The 22,273-nt window shown below is 48.3% G+C and overlaps 1 protein-coding gene across 8 annotated transcripts in view; it reads right to left on the minus strand.

Annotated features, from left to right (window-relative positions):
- Positions 1 to 22,273, minus strand: part of PUM1 (pumilio RNA binding family member 1) — a 105,424-nt gene that overhangs the window by 59,419 nt on the left and 23,732 nt on the right. For 6 of the 8 annotated variants that reach the window (XM_063177614.1, XM_063177619.1, XM_063177618.1 and 3 more), the window contains exons 4-6: positions 11,652 to 11,760; positions 7,739 to 7,917; positions 4,839 to 5,005 (exon numbers count right to left, since the gene is read on the minus strand). In XM_063177614.1, coding sequence (XP_063033684.1) covers positions 4,839 to 5,005; positions 7,739 to 7,917; positions 11,652 to 11,760 — 455 coding nt within the window. The remainder of the gene's footprint in view (positions 1 to 4,838; positions 5,006 to 7,738; positions 7,918 to 11,651; positions 11,761 to 22,273) is intronic. The other 2 variants (XM_063177620.1, XM_063177615.1) reach the window with 1 other exon arrangement.

The following is a 22,273-nucleotide window of genomic DNA, read 5'->3' on the forward strand; positions in this document are numbered from 1 at the left end:
GAATGATCCTGCACAGAAACAGGGCAGGAGAGCTCCAGCCCTTCCTGGGGGGAAAACAGGTCAGGGACAGGGCAGGAGAGCTCCAACCCTTGTTGGGGGAATGCTCCTGCAGGGAAACAGGGCAGGATGCTCCAGCCCTTCCAGGGGGGAAAACAGGTCAGGAAAAGCATAAGAGAGCTCCAGCCCTTCTTGGGGAATGCTCCTGTGCAGGGAAACAAGGCAGGAGAGCTGCAGCCCCTCCTGGGGGGAAAACAGGTCAGGAAAAGCATAGGAGAGCTCCAACCCCTCTTGGGGGAATGCTCCTGTAGGGAAACAGGGCAGGAGAGCTCCAGCCCTTCCTGGGGGAAAACTGGTCAAGGAAACTGGACAGGAGAACTCCAGCCCCTCTTGGGGGAATGATCCTGCACAGAAACAGGGCAGGAGTGCTCCAGCCCAGCATCCCACCCTGCAGCAGGTGCTGCAGGGAAAATAAAGTCATGGTTTGAAACAGTTCAGCAAATTAATTCTGTGGAGAAACTGATGTATTTAAAATAAAATAAAAACTAAAAGCAGGAATGCGTCATCACATCCATGGACCCACCAGAACTGGCCAGAGGTGGTGGAGTACAGGATGGAATATAAAAAATTGGCCTGAAATAGTTCTCCAAGTTAATTCTCTGGAGAAACTGATGTATTTAAATAAAATAAAAACTCAAACCAGGTATGCTCCATCACACCTCCAGAACTGCCCAGAGGTGGTGGACTATAGGAGGGAAAATAAAGAAATGGTCTGAAATAGTTCTCCAAATTTATTTTACAAAGAATTTATGTATTTAAAAAAATAAAAACCAAAAGCAGAAATGCTCCATCACATCCCCAAACCTTCCAGAACTGCCAAAAAGTGATGAAGTACAGAAGGGGGAAAAAAAAAGACATGGTCTGAAATAGTTCTCCACATTAATTTTATGAAGAACTGATGTATTAAAAAAATAAAAGTTAAAAACAAGGTATGCTCCATCATACCCACAGATCCACCAGAACTGCCCAGGGCTGCTGGGGTACAGGAGGGAAAAAAAGACATGATCTGAAATAGTTCACCAAATCAATTCTATGGAGAAACTGCTGCATTTAAATAAAATAAAAACTAAAAGCACGAATGCACCATCACATCATGGACCCACCAGAACTGGCCACAGGTGGTGGAGTACAGGATGGAAAATAAAAAAATGGTCTGAAATAGTTCTCCAAATTAATTCTATGGAGAAATAAAGAAATGGTCTGGAACAGTTCTCCAAATTAATTCTATGGAGAAATTGAAGTATTTAAAAAAATTAGAATTAAAACCAGGTACACTCCATCACATCCATGGACCCACCAGAACTGGCCAGAGGTGGTGGAGTACAGGATGGAACATAAAAAAATGGTCTAAAATAGTTCTCCAAATTAATTCTATGGAGAAATTGAGGTATTAAAGAAAAATAAAAACTAAAACCAGGAATGCTCCATCACACCTCCAGAACTGTCCAGAGGTGCTGGAGTACAGGAGAGAAAATGAAAAAATGGTCTGAAACAGTTCTCCAAATAAATTTTATGAAAAACTGATGAATTTAAAAAAATAAAAATTTAAAGCAGGCATGCTCCATCACACCTCCAGAATTGCCCAGAGGTGGGGGAGTACAGGAGGGAAAAATAAAGACATGGTCTGAAACAATTCACCAAATCAATTCTATGGAGAAATTGATGTATTTAAATAAAATACAAACTGACACCAGGTATGCTCCATCACACCTCCAGACACTCCAGAACTGCCCAGAAGTGGTGGATAACAGGAGGGAAAATAAAGACATGGTCCGAAATAGTTCTCCAAATAAATTCTGTGGAGAATTGCTGTATTTAAAAAAAAATAAAAATTAAAACCAAGAATGCTCCATGACACCTCCAGACCCACCAGAACTCTTTGGAGGTGTTGTAGGATAAAGTGGAAAAAATAAACAGAGATGGTCTGAAGTAGTTAATTCTACTGAGAAATTGGTGTATTTTAAAAAATAAAACCAGGAATACTCCATCCCAACATCACAGCCCTAAACACACCAGAACTGCTTGGAGGTCTTGGAGTAAAGAGGGGAAAAAATAAAAAAAATATTATCTGAAATAGTTCCCTGAGTGAATTCTACAGAGAAATTGATGTATTTAAAAAAATAAACAAAAATAAAACCAGGACTGCTCCAGCCCAGCATTGCAGCAGCAATACACCCCAGCCCCAGCAGAACCCCCTGGAAGTTGGAGAAGTGTTATAGAAGACAAGAAAAAAATTAAAGAGATGGCCTGAAATAGTTCCCTAAGTTAATTCTACACAGAAGTAGATGAATTTAAAAAATATAAAAGCTGGAATGTTCCAGCCCAGCATCAGAGCCACCAGAAGGGCCTGCAGGTGGTGCAATAAAGGGGGGAAAGTAAAAAACTTGGGCTGAAATAGCTCCCTGAGTTAATTCTGCAAAGAAAGTGATAGATTTTTTTAAAAAACAAACAAAAAATAACCCACAAACCCTAGTCCCAGCCTCAAACACCTGTTACAGTAAACATGTAAAAAATTCAGTTTCTGTTCTCTCCTTAAGTGAGAGTCAGACAGAACAAGCCATGATCTCCCCAGACACTTGTATTTAATGGAGTATTTGGTGATTTTTAACTGTGTGGAGCTCTGGCACCAAACCTGACTCAACACTACCCTCAGGCAGCTGCCATTGGCTCCTGACCACCCAAAATAGGGACTGGACTTCGTGGGAATGCTTCATATCCATGGAAGAGCCAGGAATGGGCATTTCCCAGCATCTGTTTTTTATTTTTTATTTTATTTTACCATTTCTTTGGCTTCTCCAGTTTTCCTACAGGCCATGAGGAACCACAGGAGATGCAGAAATGAGCAAGGAACACAAATGTACCAATGGCATCAAGGGCCACAATTTCAGGAGGTTTTCAGCCCAGAGCAGCAAGGAACAAACCCAAAGCCCAGCTGTGGTGGGGACAGGACAGGAGCAGAGCCAACACTTCCCATGGGAATCCCACACAGAGGGATTAAAAATGGCTGTGAAAATCACAGGGATCCCAGGGCTCAGGGATCATGGCTAAGGGATCAGGACACACCAGCCCTGAGCTCTCAGGTGTTCCCATCCTCTCCCCCTGAGGACATTCAGAACATCCTGGGGACACTACAGGATGGAAAAACCTTCCCAAAGCCACAGAGTGCTGGGCTGACTGCACAGGGATGTGTCACTGACATGTTTTATAAAAATCCTTTTGTTAGGATTTTTCTCCTGAGAAGCCTCAGAAAAAAAATGCAAAAAATAATTATGTGTGGGATGTGGTCTGGGGATGGTTTACAAGAGGTGCATCTTTGATTGCTCCATGTGGATTGTTTTTACTTGATGCCCAATCCCAGTCCAGCTGTGTTGGACTCTCTGGTCACTCACAAGGTTTTATTATCGTTCCTTTCCAGCTTTCTGATGTCTCCTTTCTCTTTCTTTAGTATAGTTTTAGTATCTCATTTTCTTTTAATATAACAGATATAATAAAATAATAAATCAGTCTTCTGAAACATGGAGTCAAGGTTCTCATCTCTTCCCTCATCCTGGGGACCCTCAAACACCACCACAGGGATGCCCAGAGCCAGGGGCTGCTCTGCTCCTCACCCCACCAGGGAGGGGCTGGGGACACAGGGAGGGTGACACAGCTGGGACAGCTGATCCCAACTGATCCTTTTATAAAAGAGATTTTATCATTCATTTATCAAATCATCTGGATCAGATAAAAGAAGTTTGTCACAGTGACGGTGGGCAGGGGCTGGGCTGGAATTGCCAGAGCAGCTGTGGCTGCCGCTGGAGCCCTGGCAGTGCCCAAGGCCAGGCTGGGCATTGGGGCTGGCAGCACCTGGCACAGTGGCAGGTGTCCCTGGATGGGATTTAAGATCCCTTCCAACCCAACCCACACTGGGATTCTGTGATATCCCAGCCCACCCAGCACCCAGAGCTGAGGGAACAGGGAAAGTGAGGGAGTTTGCAGGGATGTGTTTGGTCCTCACCAGTCCCTGTCACAGAATCCCAGAGTTGGTCAGGCTGGGAGGACCCCAGGGTCACTGGTGGCACTCGCTGCTCCAGCAGGGCCATCCCAGAGCTCAGGGCACAGCACAGTGTCCCTGTGCCTCTGGAATGTCCCAGGGAGGAGACTCCAGCCCCTCTCTGGGCTCTGCTCAGGGCTGGCACTGCCCAGGGCAGTTCCTGGGCTCAGGCCCTGCCTGTGGCTCTGGGGCCATGGCTGGGCCTGGAGCAGAGACTGGGGTGGCTCTGAGCTCTGCACACAGGGACAGACACACAGGGACAGACAGACAGGGACAGACACACAGGGACAGACACACAGGGACACACAGGGACACCAAGGCCGAGGGCTCCTCTCAGCTGGGGTTCCCCTTGAGGCTGAGCAGCCCCAGCTCCCTCAGCCTTTCTTGGCCAGGGAGATGCTCCAGTGACCCCACAGAGCCCAGCTTCCCTGGGAATGGATCCCTGGCACCTCCCCTGGGCTGTGCTCCATCAATTCCTCCCTTAGCTTCACTCCCAGGCCCAGTTTTTCCTTTCCCCATTCCAATGTTCCAATTTTCACTTTCCCCTTCTGATTCTCCCCTCATGGCACTGCAGGGAGTGAGAGCCTGGAGGGGCTGAGCTTAGACCCCAGCAGTGATTATTATTAATTGATTAATATGCTTAGACCTCAACAGTGATTATTATTAATTGATTCATGAACTTAGACCCCAGCAGTGATTATTATTAATTAATTACTGAGCATTAACTGATTAATTACTGAGCACGTACCTGAAGTCTTTGACGTCGGCGTCGATGCCGTTCTGAACAGGCAAACCATTGGATTTATCCATCACATCCCCCTCCTCCTTCAGATCTCCCAATTTATCTCCATCAAACGTGCCCTTGCTCTTCTTATCCCCTTTGTCATTCTCATCACTCTCTGCATCCCTTGGCCCCTGGGCAAAAGAGACATTGCTTTAATGAGCTGAGTTTTCAGATCAATTCTCCTGTTACCCCAAATGGTAACAAATCAAAGACACGTGTCACCAGAAAAGAAGTAAACATTCATTCCTACCAAAACATTCATTCCTACCAAAAATATCACTAAAAATGCAAAATATTCAATAATAATCAAAGAAACAAGGGAATTAGCTCTCACTCTTCCAAGAGGTGTTTCATCTCTTCAGGTTTCTTCATTTAGTAACTCAAGGTTTGCTTTTATAGGCTCTAAAAATCCCATCCCAAAATAAGTTTAAGGAATTCTCTTTCTAGATGGGACTTAAGCACTTCAAAATCAACACCAGCAAATGCTGCAGGGGCACAAAGTGAATCAGAGCCTCTCTGAAGTGCCTGGCTCAGTGTCAGACACAGCTCTTGACTGGACAAGTGTTTGAAAATCACCTCAGTTTTGGAGGCATCAACAGTGAATTCCAAAGCACAGCTCATTTAGAAACACTCAAATAAATCACTGCCTCAGTCATTAGCCCCTGTAATCCTGAAGCACATTTCTTTGGGAGAAAAGGGGAAAAAAAAAAGAGGGAAAAAAAGGATTTCTGTTCTGTTGAGCATTCCATGAGTGCTGTTACATCTGCAGTGTGTCTGCATTTTATTGCACTTAGGAGGAGAATAAAGGGTGGTGATGCCTGGGGCAGTGTTTTGAACAACAAAAGGGAGAGGAAAAACAACATAATTTACGATAAAAACCAGCAAGGGGCATATAAACATATTTATCAGAGGCAGCTTTGGTGCTGTCACAGGGACAGACATGCAAAGCCTGCCTTCCACTTGACTGCAGGGAGAAGTGCTGGGCACACAGCATTTGTGCCTCTACCCACTGAACCCTTTTCCCACTCTCTCTGATTGGAGGGAGGGATTTTCCCCTTATATTTAGAGAAAAAAAAAAATTGTTCTGAAAGCAAAAATCTTTTGGTGTTGCTTCTGAAAGAAAATAAAATTGTGTTTCCTTAATATTCCTTGGAAATGCCACCTGTAAATCCAACCCCAAACAAGGGGGTGCTCAGCAGTGACAGCTGTGTCACCAGTGTCTCTGATTGTGGTGACACCCCTCCCTGGCCCCCAGCTGGGATAAACTGGCTCCTTGTCCTGAGTGCTCACATCCCAAAAATCCTCCCTGCTCTCCTTGTCCTGAGTGCTCACATCCCAAAAATCCTCCCTGCTCTGAGCGCTCACATCCCAAAAATCCTCCTTGTCCTGAGTGATCACATCCCAAAAATCCTCCCTGCTCTGAGTGCTCACATCCCAAAAATCCTCCTTGTCCTGAGTGATCACATCCCAAAAATCCTCCCTGCTCTGAGTGCTCACATCCCAAAAATCCTCCCTGCTCTCCTTGTCCTGAGTGCTCACATCCCAAAAATCCTCCCTGCTCTCCTTGTCCTGAGTGCTCACATCCCAAAAATCCTCCCTGCTCTGAGTGCTCACATCCCAAAAATCCTCCCTGCTCTCCTTGTCCTGAGTGCTCACATCCCAAAAATCCTCCCTGCTCTCCTTGTCTGAGTGCTCACATCCCAAAAATCCTCCCTGCTCTGAGTGCTCACATCCCAAATATCCTCCCTGCTCTCCTTGTCTGAGTGCTCACATCCCCAAAATCCTCCCTGCTCTCCCAGGGCTCCCCCAGCTCCTTGGGCAGCCTCACTGAGGGCCAGCAGCCCCAGCAGGGCTGAGGGCAGCAGCCAAAGGAGCTCTCCCACATTTCTGGAGCCCTTTTCCCATTCCAGGCTGGGTTTGATGTCAGCTCTCCCCACTTCCATGAAGTGCAGGCTGTGCCCCTTCCTCACCCCACAAAAGGGGGGTGCCATTCCCCCTGGGAAACAACCTGCCCCAGCTGGGAAACACACCCAGCCACAAGCAGGAGCTCAGGGAAGGGTGCCTGACACCAATCTATTTGTCAGGGAGGTTTTATCCCAAAAAACAGCATGAGGAAAACCTCCAGGACAAGGATGAGCCCTATGCCATGACATTATCATCATATGAAGGGTTTGGAGCTGGAATCCCATTTCTGGGATCAGCACCAATGCAGCCATGATATTTTCTGAAAAAATATATCCCTTTTTTTTAGGATTTTTTTCTCCTGAGAAGTTGAGAAGTCTCAGGAACAAAATGGAAACAATGATTATCTGCTGCTGTGGAATGCAACAGGTGCATCTGGGATTGGTCTCATGTGGCTGTTTCTAATTAATGGCCAATCACAGTCAGCTGGCTCAGACTGTCTGAGACACAAGCTTTTGTTATCGTTCTTTCTTATTCTACTCTTAGCCAGCCTTCTGATGAAATCTTTTATCATTTTAGTATAGTTTTAATGTAATATATATCATAAAATAATAAATCAGCCTTCTCAAACATGGAGTCAGATTCTCTTCTATTCCCTCATGCAAGAACCCCTGTGAACACCATCACAGACCATGGCAGCCACAGGCTCAGGGCAGCTTTGTGGACCTTTCCCAAGGATTAGCTTGGATGGTCTGGTTCAGCTGGGGGCTTTGCAAGGAGCCAGGGAATCCAGCACCTTCCCATCTCCCACCCCACACCCCCAAACCAAGGACTAAACCTGCCCTGTTTGAGGGAAGAGCTGAACTGAGAGCAAAGAGAGAAAGAAACCCCTGCCCTAGAAATGATTCCCAGCCAAGCAGCAAAGGGAGGAAAGAACAGAGATGAGGCAATGAGGCACTTACAAATGCTCCTTTCCTTAGGCAGGAGTCTCCAGGAGATGAGCTCAGCACATACTCCACCATGCTGACCCCCAGCCCTCCGCTCTCCGAGCGTGGGGACAGCACAGAGTTCACTTCACTGTTCACATGGAAGCCCTGCCCAGGTCTTCTCTGCACCATAATTGGCTGGGAAACTGAGTGATCTGGAACAAAACATGGCAAACTCTCACAAGCACATCCAACTACTCAAAGGAGGCAAATTAAATCATTCAATATGTACTCCCCAGGGGCTGATTTGCACTCAGAAGTGCCAACTCTGTGATTCTGCTGGTGGCCATTTGTTAAACCAGGATGGCTTTCTCATTTTTTAAACACTACAACGTGTCAACCTGCAAGTGAGAGCTAGGTTGAAAATCTAAACTCATAAAATGTCAGAAATGTAAGACTAATTAAAGGTTGCAATTAAAAACCAAAGGTTTAGTTTTTAGTTTTAGTATAATTCTTGCATTAGCACAGCATAAACAAGTTCTGGCTTGTCATTTACAACATGATCCTGCTGCTCCACCAGCCCTGTGTCCTTTGTTGCACCAATTGTTGTGTTCGTGTCAGGATCAGAGATTTTTTTGGCTGCTTTTTCCTCAAGGAAAGGTTTCTGAGGAGTTCATTTCTCCCTCCTCATCCTCCAGTCCTCCTGCACCAGCCCAGCCCTCTGAGGCTTTGAGATCCAACCAGGGCAGGCTCAGGGGCTCCAAACCCTCCAGGGCTCTGCAAAAATCCCTGCCTGGGGAGGGGAGAGACCCCAAAATGGGAGGGGAAAGGGGGGAAAGGGGGGAAAAGAGGAGGGAAAAAGGGGGGTAAAAAAGGGGGAGGGAAAAAGGGAGAAAAGGGGAAGAGAAGGGGAAGAGAAGGGGAAGAAAAGAGGAAGAAAAGGGGGAAGAAAAAAGAGGGTGAAAAGGGGGGAAAATGGAGGGAAAATGGGGGGAACAATGGGGGGAAGAAAAGTGGGGAAAATGGGGGTAAGGGGGGAAAAGGGGGGGGAAAGGGGGGGATGGGGGGAAGGAAAAAAGGGGGAAAAAGAGGGGGAAAAGAGGGGAAAAGGAAAAAAGGGAAAAAAAGGGGGGAAAGGGGGAAAAAAGGGAGGAAAAGGGGAAAAGGGGGGGAAAGGGGGGGAAAGAGGGAGGGATAAGAGGGGGGATAAAAGAGGGGGATAAAAGGGGAGGGGAAAAAGGAGAGAAAAAAGGGGAGGGAAGGAGGAAAAAAAGGGAAAGGGGAAAAAGGGGGGGAAAGGGTGGGGGAAAGGGGAGAAGGGGGAAAAGGAGGAAAAGGGGGAATAAAGGGGGGAAAAAGAGGGGGGAAGGGGGGGAAATGGGGGGGGGAATAAGGGGGGGGGGGAAGGGAGGGAAAAAGGGGGGGGAAAAGGGGGGGGAAAGGGAGGGGAAAAAGGGGAGGAAAAAGGGGGTTCTCTGCTCCTGGCAGCAGGCAGGGAGTGAAAAGCAGCAGGGCTGGGAATTGCCAGGGGCTGGTGGGATGTGAAGGACCATCAATACCCAAGGACATTGACACTGCAGCTTCCTCCTGGAGCAGGTGAAGGGAATTCCATCCTCTCACTGCTCCTGGCTGAATTCCTTTCCTTTCCCCATCAGTGTGGCCTCAGAGGGAAATGGGCTGAGGAGATTTTTTGGGGATAAAGCTTCCAAAAAAGGGAAAAAGCCATTTTTAACCCAGCACTGCTGCCCAACTCTGTGTCCCAGGAGGGGAAGGAAGGGCAGGACTGCAGCTCTGAGCTGGGCTGGCTTTGAAGGGTCTAAATCCACAACTTTGGGGAAGAGCAAAACCCCAAATCCACGTGGGAGGCCTGCAGTGCATCCTGTGGGCAGGGATGGAAAAGGGATGAGCCAAGGGAGATCCAGATCACCTGGATGGACTGAGGGGATTGTGGGGGAAAAAAACTTCCAAAAAATGGGAAAAGTTGGTTTTAACCCAGCACTGCTGCCCCAGGAGTGGAAGGAAAGGCAAAACTCCAAATCCAGCACTGAATCCTGCAGGAAGGATGGAACCAGGGGGGATCCAGCCTCACCATCCCAGGGGGAAAAGCTTCAAAAAAAGAAAAGGGGGGGAAAAGTTGATTTTAACCCAGCACTGCTGCCCAACTCCATGTTTCAGGAGTGGAAGGAAGGGCAGGACTAGAACTTCTGGATTTTTTTAAGTTCAGAAAAGCCTTTAAAGGTCCTAAATCCCCAACTCTGAGGCAGAGGAGTGAAACCCCAAATCCAGCAGTGCAGCCTGTGGGCAGGGATGGAGCCAGGGAGGATCCAGCTGCACCATCCCATGGGGGTTTCATGGACTGGGGGAATTGTGGGGGAAAAAACTTCTATAAAAAGGGAAAAGTTGGTTTTAATCCAGGACTGCTGCCCCAGGAGTGGAAGGAAGGGCAAAACCCCAAATCCAGCAGTGAATCCTGCAGGAAGGATGGAACCAGGGGGGATCCAGCCTCACCATCCCATGGGGGCTGCATGGACTGGGGGGTTTGGGAGCAGAGCCCTGAGGTGCTGCTCCCTTGTTTATTTTGGGGAGCCAAAAGGAAACTTCCAGAGACACTCAGAGCTGTGGGATGAATGGGATCCAGCACAGGGAGGGATGAGAAGGGGCTGGGGGAGAAAATGCCAAGCTCAGCTGGTCCCAAAGCCTGGCTCAGCCCTAATCCCCCTCAGCCCCAGGCTGGGACAGGCAGCAGCACCCAAACCCCCCAGGGCCCAGAGTGACCCAGCCAGGCACATCGAGAGAAGCTCTGTCTCCTTTTCATGGCCATTTTTCCATGGAAATAATAAAACAAGGCCTTATCAGCAATGGAAAAATGGGTATTTTCATCAGGGAAAACCCCACACAACAGTGAGGTAATGCTATTTCCTGGGAGCTGCAAATGCCATTTCCTGGGAGCTGCAAATGCAATTTCCTGGAAGGTGTAATTGCCATTTCCTGGGAGCTGCAAATGCATTTCCTGGGAGCTGTAAATGCCATTTCCTGGGAGCTGTAAATGCCATTTTCTGGAAGGTGTAATTGCCATTTTCTGGGAGCTGCAAATGCATTTCCTGGGAGCTGTAATTGCAATTTCCTGGGAGCTGCAAATGCCATTTCCTGGGAGCTGTAATTGCAATTTCCTGGGAGCTGTAAATGTCATTTCCTGGGAGCTGCAGGTTTTGGGAGCTGCACCAAACCCCAGCTGAGTTCCAGGAGCAGATTCATGACACAGAAACCATGGACAGAACAAGTCAAAGGTCAGTATTTCAAACCCAGCACTTGCAGGTTGTTTTTCTTCCTAAAACCAACCTGAATTTTCTCCCCCAAAGTTCAGAATCAGGGAGTCTCTGAGCCAAGAACAAAATCTTTGGCAGATAAAATCAATATTAATTCAAAATCTCCTTTTTTTTTCTTTTTAATCTGAATGTTGCTCTCCCATCAAGTCCAAAATCAGGGACAGTCTCTGATGCAAGAACAAAATCTTTGGCAGATTTAACTCAACACTAATTCAAAACGTTATTTTATTTTTTTAACTGAATGATAGGTTTTGGTTGGTTGGTTTAGTATTTTAAAAATGAAGGGATTTATTTTTTAATTCATCTTGTCCAAAACCTTTTTTCAAACTTTCAGCTGATCCATCCCAAGGCAGAAAACACATCAGAAACTGGAATTTTCAGGGTAATTTAAGGTTTTTAAGCAGATGAACATGAATTTACACATTTTCACATTAGACAATGTTCTGATATCCATGGATATCCTAATTTTATCACAAAGTTTAGTGAGGTTTTCTATTTGTTTTTATTACATAAGCCAGCTGGGTTTTTAATTTAAAGCTCTGTCACCAGGCCGTGGATTTGAGTAAATAAATTGCACATTTCTGTATTCAACCCCAACTAAATGAAGGAAATAATTGAGCTACCTGATGTTCCCCAAGCACTGTCTCTCCACTGATCTCCCAGAAATATCCCTTTTGGTCCATCTTTGCTGGAATCATCAGATTCCCAAAACTTTTTACCCGGCAACAGCTGCTGCAATTAAAAAAAAAAACAAAACAAAACAACAAACAAACAAACAAACAAAAAGAACAAAACAAAGCAAAGCATGATTAAAATAAGTATAAAATGCAAACATAAACCCCATAAGCATCTCCTTTCTATCAGGTATCAACCATTAAACACAACTAAGATAATCAAATATTGAAATATTGACATTCCCAAAGCTGAGGGAACAATTGCATCTCCCCATTCCTGATGTTCCTCCCAGCTCCAGGAGCCCCCACACAGCAGACACACTCACAGACACTCTGCAGCCTCTCTGCACTCACAGGGGAAAGAAAGAGGGGGAAATATTGAGAGTTTTCCTGAGATCACATGGGAATAAATTCCTGCCTGCCAATGGGAGCTGCTGCTGGAGGGACAGGGAATCAGGGATGGGAAAGCTCAGGGATTCCCCCTTCTGCTTAAGGGACAGGAAAGCTCAGGAATTCCCATTTCTCCTTTTGCTGGGGAGACAGGAAATCAAGGATAGGAAAGCTTGGGAATTTCCATTTCTCCTTCTGCTGGAGGGACAGGAAAGCCCAGGAATTTCCATTTCTCCTTCTCCTGAGGGGACAGGAAATCAAGGATAGGCAAACCCAGGCATTTCCATTTCTCCTTCTGCTGGAGGGACAGGAAGTCAGGGATAGGAAAGCTCAGGGATTCCATTTTCTCCTTCTGCTGGAGGGACAGGAAATCATGGACAGAAAAACCTCAGGAGATCCCATTTCTCCTTCTGCTGAAGGGACAGGAAAGCCCAGGAATTTCCATTTCTCCCTTCTGCTGGAGGGATAGGAAATCAGGGACAGGAAAGCTCAGAAATTCCCATTTCTCCTGCTGGAGGGACAGGAAAGCTCAGGAATTCCCATTTCTCCTTCTCCTGGGGGGACAGGAAAGCTCAGGAATTCCCATTTCTCCCTTCTGCTGGGGGGGACAGGAAAGCTCAGGAATTCCCATTTCTCCCTTCTGCTGGAGGAATAGGAAATCAGGGACAGGAAAGCTCAGGAATTCCATTTCTCCTTCTGCTGGAGGGACAGGAAATCAAGGATAGGAAAGCTCAGGAGTTCCCATTTCTCCTTTTGCTCGGGGGACAGGAAAGCTCAGGAATTCCCATTTCTCCTTCTGTTGGAGGGACAGAAAATCAGGGATAAGAAAGCTCAGAATCCCCACTTCTCCTTATGCTGGAGGGACAAGAAAGCTCAGGAATTCCCATTTCTCCTTCTGCTGGGCACTCTGGAGCTGCAGGGGTTCTTTGGAAACACTGATGGGAGGGAGGGCAGCACCTGCCACGTGTGGAATGGGACAGAGGCACCCTGAGCTGGGATAGACCAGGAAAAGCTCCTGGGAATGGGACAGAACCACCCTGAGCTGGGATAGACCAGGGGTCCTGGCTCTGGAGGTGACAGAGAGAACAGCTGCTCTGGCAATTCCAGCCCAGCCCCTGCCCACCCTGCCAGGGAACAATTCCCAATTCCCAGTCTCCCATCCAGCCCTGCCCTCTGGCACTGGCAGCCATTCCCTGGCTCCTGTCCCTCCATCCCTCTCCTGATCCTTCCTCCTGTTCTTTAGGGGATTTAGGAACAGCTTCACCAGGGATCAGCTCCACACTGGGAATTCCCAGCCCTGAGGTGACAAGGGGACAATATCCCAGCAAATCCTCTGGATGGGATGGATGGAATTCCCAGCAAATTAACCATGAAATGAGCCCTGCCTCAAGCTGGGATAAAACTCAAGGCACTGAAGATGAAAAGAACCTGAATGTGCCTGAAATTACCATGGAACAAACAAGAATCATCAGCCCTGGGGATCTCCCCTCTGGATCAGGAGTGCTGATAAATCCTGATTGCTATCTGTTTCAATACCCTGACTGATAGCAAATTAAATATCCTGATAACCACTTCAATATCTTGATTTGATATCAAATTCCATCCCCTGATTGATATCAAATTCAATATCCAGACTGATACCAACTCCTGCTGATAACTCCAGCAGCAGAAGTGCAGATCTAAGGCTGAACTTGAGGAGTAAATCAGCTGCTGGATGCAGAGGAAGCAGCAAGAACTGATTTCACAGCTCTCCTGAGCTGGTTTAAAGCACAATCACAAAGTTGTGCTCTCCTTTCCTCCCCAGCTCAACAAAGCTGTTTGTTTACAAAACCAATCAGTCTGCAGTGATTCCAGGCAGGATTTCTCCTCACACCCTCAGCATGTTTCAGGCTGCTCAGGATAAAAGCGGGGACCCTGCCCTGTGGGATCTCAGCACCTCAGGACTGATGTGCAGAGTGACCGAGATCACCCTTGGGGGCTCGGAGGTCTAGAATGTTGCAGAAGTGTCTGGTGGCTGGACTTTGATCCTGCACGGGAGACGACACCTGTATGAGGATGGGAGGATTTCACTGGGTGAATGGTGAAGGGATAAGTTAATTAGAGTGTAAAACACAGGGTTTAGGATTTCTGTACAGGGGGCTCTAAAGAAGTAAGATGGAGGAATTGGGGCGTGTCCTGTTCTTCTTCTTCTTCTTCTTGGCCTCCATCTTCTGTGGTGATGTTGGCACTTTGGGATTGGTTATTACTAAAAGTGCACTGGTCAATAAGGGTAAAAGGTATTGGGGAAAAATGATAAATATTGTATACGTAACTGCGGGTATAAAGATAGTGACCGCCCCGGGGGCTCTCAGTGTGCTCATGGCTGGCTGCTGAGCAGACCTCTGTCGGGCCGAGAGAAAATCTTTTAGATAAACAATTAATAAACACCGAGACCGAGAAAAGATCTGAAGTCTCTCCTCGTCCTTTGGAGCGCGGGCTGCCCAAGGCCACCCCGGGCCTTTCCAGGTCATTGAAACAGCCGAGAAACCGACACTGCCGCCCCATGCTCCCCTTCCTGCCATCCCAAAATAACCCCAATGGGAGGGCAGGGGGCTGCCATGAACAACAATCATTCCCAAACACAGCTGAACCTGCTCCTCCATCTGCACCAGGAGGGGGGGACAAGCCAAGGCACTGCTCTCCAGTATTTATAAACACCAGCACACCTCAGGTGTCTTGCAAATTCTTTTAAGCTTCTGTCATTCCCATACTTCTTCAAACACAGCTATTTTTATTCCTGCTCCTGCCACAGTGCAGAAATAACAACTCTGCTCATGGCACTGCAAGGAATTTTGAACAGAAAGCAGCACAAACTGATTCAACTGAATTTTAGCTGCAATTAAACACTTCCCATTTCCCCTGACAACACCTCACAGTGCAGGACACAAAATGTTCTGCAGCCACAGCTCAAAATCAATGAATCCCAGAATGGTTTGGGTGGGAAGGATCTTAAATCCCCTCTAGTGCCACCCCTGCCATGGCAGGGACACCTCCCACTTGTGCCAGGTGCTCCAGCCTGGCCTTGGGCACTGCCAGGGCTCCAGGGGCAGCCACAGCTGCTCTGGGCACCCTGGCACAGCCCAAACCTCTCTAACCAGGCCTTGCCAGGCTACAAACCCCCGGTGGCAAATGGCACTGGGGGCACCTGGAACCAGCCAGGAAATCATTCTTTCCTTTCCTTTCTCCATTTGCTGCAATGGGTTTTGGTGCTGGTTTCCATCTTTGGTTCAGGAATGTGAATGCCAGAGTGGTTTGGGTGGGAAGGGATCTTCAATGGCAGCTGATTGCAGCCCAGGGACACCTGCCACTGTGCCAGGTGCTGCCAGCCCCAATGCCCAGCCTGGCCTTGGGCACTGCCAGGGCTCCAGGGGCAGCCACAGCTGCTCTGGCAATTCCAGCCCAGCCCCTGCCCACCCTGCCAGGGAACAATTCCCAATTGCCAAGATCCCATCCAGCCCTGCCCTCTGGCACTGGCAGCCATTCCCTGCCTCCTGTCCCTCCATCCTTGTCCCCAGTCCCTCTCCTGTATCCCTGGAAAGAAAATCACGGAATTGCTAAGGTTGGAAATTATTGTTCTGCTCATTCTTCTCCTGCCTCTGCCCTGTCCTGCAGGGCCCAAACCCCTCTCATCCTTTATTTCGACTTGGGCAGAAATCCCTCCCTGGCAGGGTGGGCAGGGGCTGGGCTGGAACTGCCAGAGCAGCTGTGGCTGCCCCTGGAGCCCTGGCAGTGCCCAAGGCCAGGCTGGACATTGGCACAGTGGGAGGTGTCCCTGGGGTGGCACTGGGTGGGCTCTGAGACCCCTCCCCACCCACAGCACTCTGGGATTCTCCAGCACAGCCAGGGCTGCACCAGCATTTCCTGCTGGAGAGGGATCTGCAGCTGATCCAGCCCTGCCCTCTCTGCCCTGCTCTCCTCTACCCCTTTCCTAAGGAAAACAAAACCTTTACCTGCAGAGCTGCACCCCAACACCTTCTGAATTTTGCAGTGAATCACACCCAAGGGTCACAAAACATTTTCACTCTCACTGTGTCCTGCACAAACCCCAGCCCTGTCCCCTCCAGTTTAACCTTTCACCAAATTTCCAACTGGAACTTCTGCATCAGCAGAAACAAACAGAGGAGAGAATTTCACCTCACACAGAGATTCCAGATATCAGGGAAACCCCAAATCCAGTATAAACCCCAAATCCAGTATTAACAGATGCTAACAGGGGAGGGGACTTTGTTCTGTCAAGTGCTGCTCCAACTAACACAGAGCATTGGCAAGCAGCAATCAGCTGCAATTATGCAACAGGCTGCTAAGACAATGAATTTTTCCTCAGGGAAAGTTGTCAGTTGCAAGGGAAGAAAGAAAAAAAAAGGGTATTTTAAGTGACTCTCATGCAGTTGTGCAGGTTGGACATTTCAAAAGAACAAGCAGTGGTTTAGAATCAGAGTGGTTTATTCATTCCCTGGTTTTTATTAAAATTGACCCTATCCAGTATGAAAACAATCCTGCTAAGCCCTCTTACAAAGGACTTACCAGTTAGGCCAATATTCAATTTGGCAGAGCAGGGAGGAGGGGAGGACCTACCCATCAGCAACAAAAGCAATTCTTCCAGCAGCCAGGGCACAGAGATCCCACTGAGATGGGATTATGAATTAGACAAATTAAGAAAACTGATCCCCTTCAGACAAAGCAAATATTAAGATAACAGCAGCCATCTGTGCAGCGCAGAGCTGGGTTTGTCTGCAGCAACAGGTAGGGAAGGCAGAGAGGCTGTTCAAGGATGTGTGCAGCTCCTGCTTTGTACTGCAGATGTTATCAGCAGCTCGGGCAGGGAGGGGAGCACCCAGCAGCAGTGCCAGCCCTGCACTGCCCTGGCACTGCCCCAGGACAGCCCCTGGCACTGCCCTGCAAGGAACTGGCATTCCCTGCCTGCTCTGGGACTCACACTGCTCACAGCTCTGGGGACAGAACAGGAAAGGGAGCACAGGATTGGGGATGTCTGACCATTCCTTCTGCTCCATCTGCTCCCAGCCCTGCCCTGAGCTTTCCTGAAGTGCCAGGGGAGCTGCTGTTGCACCATCACCAGCCTTGCTCTACTGTTCCCATTTCCATCCCAGCCCCACTGCTCCCATCTCCATCCCAGCCCCACTGTTCCCATCTCTACCCTCATCCCACTGATCCCATCTCCATCCCAATCCCACTGTTCCCATCTCTACCCTCATCCCACTGTTCCCATCTCCATCCCAACCCCACAGCTCCCATCTCCATCCCAACCCCACTGTTCCCATCTCCCAACCCCACTGTTCCCATCTCCATCCCAACCCCACTGCTCCCATCTCCATCCCGATCCCACAGTTCCCATCTCCATCCTGATCCCACTGATCCCATCTCCATCCCGGCCCCACTGTTCCCATCTCCATCCCAACCCCACAGCTCCCATCTCCATCCCAACCCCACTGTTCCCATCTCCATCCCGATCCCACAGCTCCCATCTCCATCCCAACCCCACTGTTCCCATCTCCATCCTGGCCCCACTGTTCCCATCTCCATCCTGTTCCCATCTCTACCCCCATCCCACAGTTCTCATCTCCATCCTGGCTCCACTCCCAGTGCTGGGGAAACTGGAAAACCCAACCCAAACATTATTCCCAACTGCCAGGACTCCCCAGCTGCCAATGAATCACCAATTTATGGGGCCACTAAATCATAAATTTATGGGAACGCAGCACATCAGTAGCATGGAAAGCAGAGGTTAGTTTAAACAGGAGTTTTAGTTTGTTTAAAACAAGTTTTAAACAAGAGTTAGTTTTAAACAGGAGTTTAGTTTGGAGTGGTTTTTTCCTTCATTTTTGTTTGGGTTGTGATTGTTTTCTTTAATCCAGGTGCAGAAGTGTCCAGCCCCAGTCTCAGCACCACTGGGACTGTGTCCCTCTCAAGGGGCTTCTCCAGAACCTGCCCAGCTGCACCAATGTGGCATTAACCATGGACATGGGCACAGAATCATGGAATATCCTGGGCTGGAATATCCACAGGGAGGATTTATCCAGCTCCTGGAGCCCAACAATCCCAGCCTGGGCATCCCTGGAGCTCTGGCAGCCTCAGGGCCGTGCCCATTCCCTGGGCAGTGCCAGCACCCTCTGGGGCAAGAACCTTGCCCTGATCTCAGCCTGAACAGCCCTGGCCCAGCTCCCTGGCTGCTGTCCCCTATCCCTGTCCCTGCCTCTCCAGGCTCTGATGTCCCACAGTTCCCCTACAAGGATCCCCAGGGGCTGCAGGAATTTCACTGCCACACTCAGTGACCCCAGCACTGCAAGGGCAGCAGCCCAGCAGGAATTCAACACTTTCAGTGAAATGCACAATTATTTCTTACCAGCATTTCTGTTCCAGGCCAGGCTGCAATTCCCTGCTACCCCAGCACTCCAGTTTGAGTCAAGCACCTCCAGTTGCCTCATGGCTCTGTGTCCCCATCCTCCTCCCACCCTCGGATTAAGTTTCACCAGCACCTCACCCAGCTGCTCCTGACTCCAGACAGACTTTGCACAACCTACTCCAAATGCCTGAGAGGGTTGGGGACAAACCCAGCTGCACCCAGAGCCCCTCTGTGTCCCCACAGACACTGCAGCCACATTCCCTGCTGCAAAGGGACAATGAAACCCAAGGGATTTCAGCGAGGAAAAGCAGACATGCAGCTCCCATCCTGGGGCTGGGGAGAAAAGGAACTTGTGTTAAGGCAAAGATAAGGGTCAGGGCTGTGGGATCAAGGGCCAGATGTGCTGGGCTGAGCCACAGCACCAAAATCCCACATGGAGCTGCCAGACAAAGCTCCAAGGTGAGTTCTTCATCCCACAGAACAGCCTGGACATGGTGCTGGAACAGAGGGACAACATCCCCTGCCCCAGAGCTGCTTTCAGCATTACTGAGCAGTCATTACCAACAGCACAAAGCTTTCACAGGTCAGAGTGGAGAAAAGGGGGCTCTGGGACCCTTTTCAATCCCTGCTTGAGAAAATATTGCACTTCCATTCATTGGAAATTCAGGAATGTGAGGCTGGGAGTCTGAGGATGGAAACAGCCCCAAGAGAGAAGAAAGTTGTGGGTGCTTTGGAATTATTCTTAATGCTCCCAGATAAGGATATCTGTTGATCTCCAAGCATTATCTACATTTTGAGAGCAGGACAGATAAGAGATTTAACTGTTTGACAGTGCTCTTTAACAAACTGCTCTGATGTGTTCACAAACTCCTTCCATCACTGAAATCATGACTGTGCTTAACAAGGAGCAAGGAAATGAGAAGATAAAAGAAATCTAACATTAAATGCGGAAATGCTCTTCCTCATCTTTCTCCACTATCAATTTATTCCACTGTCATTTATTTCAGACTCTCTGACTTTCTCCCCAAGTTTCCTTCTCATTCCAGGAGCAGAAGGGGTGGAAACCACCAGTGCCTTGTTAAGGCATCTAAACTGCACAAAATCCAGGTGAGGACCATGGTCCTGAAAGCCAAAGATCCTGTGGGATCTCCTGAAATCACCCTTGGAGAAATACAGAGAAAATTCAATGGATAAAGAATGGAAACTGTGAGACTGAGGGAGAAAAGTCCCAAAAGAAACAAGAAATAGTGGTTTAGCTGAAAGAGAAGGGTGAGATGTCACCTTTCCCAAAAAACCCAGCTCACTCCAGCATGTGGAAAAGCCCAGTGACAAAAAAAAATGTCATTGCCAAAACTTTCTGCATCACAGTTACAAGAAGGGAGAAAAAAATGAGTCATCACTGGGAGGCAAAGCTCCAAAACACAAACCCAAACTGGCTCCTCTCAGAAATGCCTAAATAAACCAAAAGCTGGGAGAACTCAGCATTTTTAGGAATTCCTTCAGGCATTCCAGCCCTGTGACCTTGTGTCCTGACAAGCAAACGAGTTCTGTGCTCACTGTGAACCTGCTCCCAGCCAGCCTGGGAATGAACCTCCTGCCCAAATGAGGTGTCACCAACTCAGAACATTGCCACCCCCAGCATTCCACAGGCAAGCTGCACATGGAGCACAGCAGCTGCTGTGCAGCAGCTTCAGGCAGGTTTGTAATGTCAGGTTTGCTGCTTTGAAAATCATTTTCACCTCCTCTTAGTCACTGGTCTTAGGGTAAATTAACCCAACCTGGAGAAATGGATTTTCCTCTCAAGTCACATCAAAATCCAACCCTGGATTATGGTTTTCTACAGAAGAAAGGGGAGAGAAGGCAAGGGGGAAGAGAAAGAAGGCAAGGGGGCAGAAGGCAAGGGGGAAGAGAAAGAAGGAAAAGGGGAGAGAAAAAAGGAAAGGGTAAAGAGAAAAAAAGAAAGGGGGAGAGAAGGAAAGGAAGGAAGGAAAGGAAGGAAAGGAAGGAAAGGAAGGAAAGGAAGGAAAGGAAGGAAAGAGAAGGAAAGGAAGGAAAGGAAGGAAAGGAAGGAAAGGAAGGAAAGGAAGGAAAGGAAGGAAAGGAAGGAAAGGAAGGAAAGGAAGGAAAGGAAGGAAAGGAAGGAAAGGAAGGAAAGGAAGGAAAGGAAGGAAAGGAAGGAAAGGAAGGAAAGGAAGGAAAGGAAGGAAAGGAAGGAAAGGAAGGAAAGGAAGGAAAGGAAGGAAAGGAAGGAAAGGAAGGAAAGGAAGGAAAGGAAGGAAGGAAGGAAAGGAAGGAAAGGAAGGAAAGGAAGGAAAGGAAGGAAAGGAAGGAAAGGAAGAAAGGAAGGAAAGGAAGGAAAGGAAGGAAAGGAAGGAAAGGAAGGAAAGGAAGGAAAGGAAGGAAAGGAAGGAAAGGAAGGAAAGGAAGGAAAGGAAGGAAAGGAAGGAAAGGAAGGAAAGGAAGGAAAGGAAGGAAAGGAAGGAAAGGAAGGAAAGGAAGGAAAGGAAGGAAAGGAAGGAAAGGAAGGAAAGGAAGGAAAGGAAGGAAAGGAAGGAAAGGAAGGAAAGGAAAGGAAGGAAGGAAGGAAAAGGAAGGAAAGGAAGGGAAAGGAAGGAAAGGAAGGAAAGGAAGGAAAGGAAGGAAAGGAAGGAAAGGAAGGAAGGAAGGAAAGGAAGGAAAGGAAAGGAAAGGAAGGAAAGGAAGGAAAGGAAGAGGAAGGAAGGAAAGGAAGGAAGTCAGTCTTTGACCTGAGAGAGGGAACTTCCCCATGAATCCCACCACACCACAGTCCTGGTTTGCTCTTTTTCTCCAAAACAGCAACTTCAGGGTTCCAAGGTTTTTATTTTTCACACCTGGCTCATGCACAGGATGAATTAAACATTGAGGAAATAAACTGGTCTGAGCTTAAAAGGAGCATCAGACTTGCATCAAGCTGAGCTGCCACACATGAACATCCTGCTACCAGCCATGATTTTCTCCTCTGTCCTTCCACAAGGGACTCACTAAAGGCAGGAGGAACCAGGCAAGGCAAGGAAGTCTTTCCATCCAACTTCCAGAACCTACAGGAACAAGCTACTCTTTCAGGTCACTCCAAAAACAGATAAATTCTCCTTTTTCCAAGAAAACCACTGGGGATTTCCCCCTAAATCTGCCACCTCCTTGCTACTGTGAGAGATTAAATTAACTCTGGCTGGGAATCTGTGAAGTTCCAGCTGCAGGGCCATTATCTGTGCCCTGCTCTTATCCCTCCTGGGCTCACCCTGCCCAGTTACTCCAAACATTAAACACAGCCCTGACCTTTCTGTAAGAGCCAAAAAAAGGTGGCCAGGACTGGAAACAGAGCAGCAGACAATGCCCCACAGCCCAGCGAGGTCTGAGCTCAGTGAATCCCAAAATAAACCTGCTCAAGGCTTGGACACCTGTCCCTGGCTGGATTTCGAGCTGTTGCTGTGCAGCCACTCTCTCCTGCTGGATGAGCCAAGAGGTGATGTTGTGGTGTGCTGTAATGTCCCACCAGGTCATTCCCCAGGTGTGCCTGTACCTCTCTCCCTTCCCCCTTGCCCCCATGCTGAGTGAGTCCTGTCAATCAGGCTGAACATTCCAGCAAGGCGTCGTGTGGTTGGTCAAGTTCAAAGGATGCCCCTGTGCCCAGGGGTCATTGGCCTGTCTGGGTGTCATCTTCCCCTGAGACCCTGCCCCTCTCACCTGGTTGGTGGCTCACCTGTCCCTCCCCTCCCCTGTCCCTGAGCTTAAAAAGGTGATCAGACCACGCGGCCGGGAT

The sequence above is a fragment of the Melospiza melodia genome, chromosome 27 (genome assembly GCF_035770615.1).
Source record: "Melospiza melodia melodia isolate bMelMel2 chromosome 27, bMelMel2.pri, whole genome shotgun sequence".
Taxonomy (NCBI): Eukaryota; Metazoa; Chordata; class Aves; order Passeriformes; family Passerellidae; genus Melospiza; species Melospiza melodia.